We start from the raw sequence: 4,378 nt of genomic DNA on the forward strand, positions 1-4,378 counted from the left end.
CCAACCCCTAACATTCTGTGATTCTGTGTAAGGGTCTAGACAAAAAAGTGCAGGTGAATCTGGTATGGATTTGTCTAGCATCCACAACTTTTTTTGTTTCTGTATGCCTCTGTGCATGTCAGATGTAACCACTACAGACTCCAACAAATAAAAGGGATAGGTAATTACGTTACACTAAAGAGATACTTACAGCTAAAGCTGTGATTATCTGTGGGCTGGCAAACCAGAAAGCTTTCTCTTTGTTTCCACTTAATGGGCAGCTGAGCAACAATTTGGTTATCGTAACAGCTGACAATACTTCCTGCAGAAAGCAGATTGATGATCAGTCAGGGGTACAAGATGCACTGGTTCCTTTCAAGTACAGAAGAGCTCTTTCAAGGGCAGTGGCAGTTTTGAGTATTACCAGAACCCTGAAACATGGAAAGTCCTCCCTCCAACAGATCTCTCTGGAAATTGTGAAGTAAGCAGTAGCTCAACAAAATTCAATATGCTGAGCAGCACTGGCCCAATATCTTACATTTATTTTAGAATCAAATTACTGTACAGAAAGGCTTACGTGATTTTTAAGACAGGAAAGCCTTCTCCTTCAACTGCCAGTAGATAACAGAGGGATGCAGGGGCAATACAGGGACACCAGTACACTCTACACTAAGAATGCTGTATTTAGCAGCAGGTTTTTTTTTTTTTTAACTTGCTGGCTGTTACGACAAATTGATTAAAGAAACATATTACAAGCTATACTCAGGTGGCAGGAATTACATGCATAGTACAGGAATTCCAGACACCCTTTCAAAAAGACGTATCAAGAATATGCAGCATATCCATGTCTATTTCTGACAAACAAGACAGACACAGATAAACCCCCAAGTTTAATCCAAGTTTCATTCTCAAGTCACTGAGCTTTCCCTGGAGGGTACAGCTGGCTTTTTTGCCAAAAGTGTTCCATATGTTACCACTGCTGCTTAAGCTGCTCTGGAGAAAGGCACAGTATTTAAAAAGCTGCTGAGTGGTATCTGATTATTACAGAGTGAAAGTCTTTATAGGGACAAATACCAAAAGCACAGGTGCAGTTTTGGTTTTAGTTAAAAATGCCAGCAGTTTAAAAAGTGCCTTTAACCTGTTATAAGAAGGTTACACTCGCTGACTGCGATTATCAGCTGTGCAAGAGCGCTGATCAGCAAGTAGAAAGAACATTTCAGCATGGCCTGTAACATCACAGCTATGTGATTTCAGTCGACAATACATGGAACTAAGACTTGCGAGTCCTTAAACTGGACAAAAAGGTTTTTTCCAGTAGGTTTCCATGATCTTTCCACTTCTCTCAATTTATATTCAGAACATAGCTCAATCACCAAGCCCTTAACTGGGTAAATTAATTTGACCTGATCACTGAACATAAAGCAGGAAGAGGAGAAAATATTTATCAGATGTTATTCAGATAACAAATTTTTTTCAAGATCTAGAAAACTGAAAGAAGCTGACAATAAACCAAGCTCATTCCTTACTTTAGCCTTCTGTTGCCAAATATTCTTCACTTCAAGTCCCTGCAGCACCAGCCTCATTATGGCATAAAACTCCTCGTCAGAGCAGTTTCCCAACAGCTGGACAAGCACCTCTGTCAGCTCCATCTCCAGACTTTGGATCACCTGGGTTGTGACTGCAGGACCTGCACATTCAAGAGACACAAGCATGTCTTAATCAATTCCCAAGACAGGGACTTTCACAGGCAAGAACAGGGTGAATGAAACCTTAAAACAGCTCTGTGGGTACCTTTTTAACACTCAAATGCAAAGAAGGCCCCATGCTGTCGCTTTAGCCACCTCCCCAGTGCAATGAATTGTTGTTCTCAGGTATTTCCTACCCTAGGGCTCACAGCACAGTCATCATACCAACAAAAAGCCTTCAGTGCTATGGAAGTATTGCAACAAAGTGTGTGCATAAGCCAATGGAGCAAGCTAAACAAGCCATGAGGCTTTACTACAAATGCTGGCCAGAGAGCTATCACAAGTCACAAAAGCACTAAGCTGACAAAGTTCAGATCTCTGCTGATCATAAGTCACACTTCCCACTTACTCAATTATTACCACGTAGACAGTCCTGGACTAGCTAATATCTTAACCTATTCTGAAGGCTTGTTTCTTAGTTCTAAGTACCCACAGGATCTGTGGCAATGCTGAAAGTCTTCTTCAACAGGAATCCATATTTCATCTTATTTAATACTTTACTTACTCATCAGAAATTCTTACAAATTTTTACAGTGATTAATTATGTCTCCAGGCTAAAGCACTTTACCAATCTTACACTAGTAAAGTGAGGCACAGGATGAGAGAGAAGTCAGCAGAAAAATTACAGCAACTGACACTTCCTCAAGGTCCCTAGTCCTAGTGTGAAATCCCTGCTCTCTGTGCCCTTACTGAACCCCACAACACTGAAGGATCAAAACACGGGTCAGAGAAGAGACAGACTAAGCCTTTACCTAAATGTAAGTCCTCGCTCAAACTCAGCTGCACAAATTCAAGATCAGATTTTCCATGGAGAGCTGTGCTCTGCTCTTAACTACCTGCTGCCAACAGAAACACTGAGCTCATGCCCACAGTTCACTTTAGCAGTAGTCTCCAAAGTGGGGTGCGCACGCCCCAGGGTGCACGAATAATAAATAAAATAACTTTAATAAATAAATTAAAATGTAAAAATAGCGTTTTTTTCATCTTTATCTCATGCTTGTTTAACTTCTTTTGTGTATGCTTTGTAACATACTAATAGAGCAGTACAGGCCTATCTAATTTATAAACATGTATGGGGGGTGCACGCTCCTTTTTTTTTTTATCTGACAGGTGTGCACGATCAAAAATGTCTGAAGACAGCACCAGAGCTTGTCAGCAGTAAGGTGAACAAATTCCAACTGTTCAGAGAAGCCAAAGAGAACACTTAGATCTACGCTGTGTTGAGTTCACCTCGCTTTCTGAACGAGGCAATTAGGTCACACAGCTGGCAAGAGAGGTTTTTCATGTAATTTTTAGCCTTGGCTCTTTATTTGCTGGGGATAAAGGGACTGATCTGCCAACCTCCCACAGGCTTTATCAGAATTCCAGGTGTTTCAGCATCTCTAACAGTTAGGTGACTTTCACTGTTCTATAACCTCACCTATTAGATACAAAAATAATGAGCATTTTACTGTAAGGTTCTCTGAGATCCTCAGATGAGACATATCAGATCTGAGCTGGTGGTGCACATCAGCTGCTTCAGTGGTGCCTACTAGACCAACGACATGAGTAGAAGGACACCGCACCTTCAGCCCTACATTCAGAAATATTACCACATTCCAGGTACTGTCAAAATACACTACGGGGATGATTAACTGAGGACCTCAACTTTACTAAGGAGTTCACGTCTTCTAGAAGATCATTACCAAATTAGATGATGGCTGTGGTCCAGGTACCACAACATTGCCTCCTTGAAAATCTTCCTATTACGCATTTATAAACGTAGCCTACTGCTTTAAGACAAGTAAACAGATACAGACTTTTCAAAAAGCTGTATGTTTTGCTAAATGGCTTTTAACTTGCCTCTGCACTGCGAAATTAGCAAAGAAAGCAGGGAAAAGGAGTTTTCATACCCGTGAGCAGCTTTTTTATAGCAAAAACAACGGTGACCACAGTTTCTTTTCCAGGATACAGCTCTGGCACTGAGCAGAAGACCATCAGGAACTGCAATGCAGACTGAAGGAACTGCAGGTTACCTCCTGCGCAGGGCAGCTCTCTCAGTATCTGAGAGTAAAACATTTGGTACAGTTTAGTACGGGGTTGCTCCAAAAACCCACTGGGCTCCTTCTGCCAGCCCTTCTTGACAGCACGGCTCAGATCTGCTTTGAGAAGAGTAGTTACAGATGGTATGAATGCTATAGACAAAGGCTGGTTTTGGGTGTTACTCTGAAGGCCGTGTTCAACAGTTCTGACCATCTGCAGAACTACTGTCTCCAACAGAGCAGACAGTACATCCACAGACTGCAGCTTCTTTTCTGGTAGCTGCTGAAGGCAGCGTGTGATGACATGACACAGTGTAGTAAATGCCATGAGAAGTAGCTGCCCAGCTGCAGGATTCCAGTTTTTCCAGCCTTTGCTTTTGGCTGCACCAACATCTGGCTTGCAGCCCACCAGGAAAGACATGAACTTCTCCAAGTTGAGCCTCACACTTTGTTTTCTTTCAACAATCATCTGAAGGAAGTTTTCCAAAAAGGCCTGGACTTCCTGGAGATACTCTGCCCAAGCAGGAACAGTCAAAACATCAGTGAAGAATTTGCTAGATGTAAACTGGGAGCTCATGACAGCCTCAAGAACATCACTGGCATGAAACACCTTAAAAATAGAGTTGGCATTCC

At 42.0% G+C, this 4,378-nt stretch overlaps 1 protein-coding gene across 1 annotated transcript in view; it reads right to left on the reverse strand.

Annotated features, from left to right (window-relative positions):
- Positions 1-88: 88 nt before the first annotated feature.
- Positions 89-4,378, reverse strand: part of URB2 (URB2 ribosome biogenesis homolog) — a gene marked incomplete at its 3' end in the record, with an annotated part of 10,086 nt that continues 5,796 nt past the window's right edge. Inside the window, exons 3-6 of the mRNA XM_010162932.2 lie at positions 3,617-4,378; positions 1,506-1,666; positions 194-301; positions 89-107 (exon numbers count right to left, since the gene is read on the reverse strand). The exon at positions 3,617-4,378 is cut by the window's right edge and continues 2,623 nt beyond it. Coding sequence (XP_010161234.2) covers positions 89-107; positions 194-301; positions 1,506-1,666; positions 3,617-4,378 — 1,050 coding nt within the window. The remainder of the gene's footprint in view (positions 108-193; positions 302-1,505; positions 1,667-3,616) is intronic.

Source organism: Antrostomus carolinensis, unplaced genomic scaffold (assembly GCF_000700745.2).
Source record: "Antrostomus carolinensis isolate BGI_N321 unplaced genomic scaffold, ASM70074v2 scaffold56022, whole genome shotgun sequence".
NCBI lineage: Eukaryota > Metazoa > Chordata > Aves > Caprimulgiformes > Caprimulgidae > Antrostomus > Antrostomus carolinensis.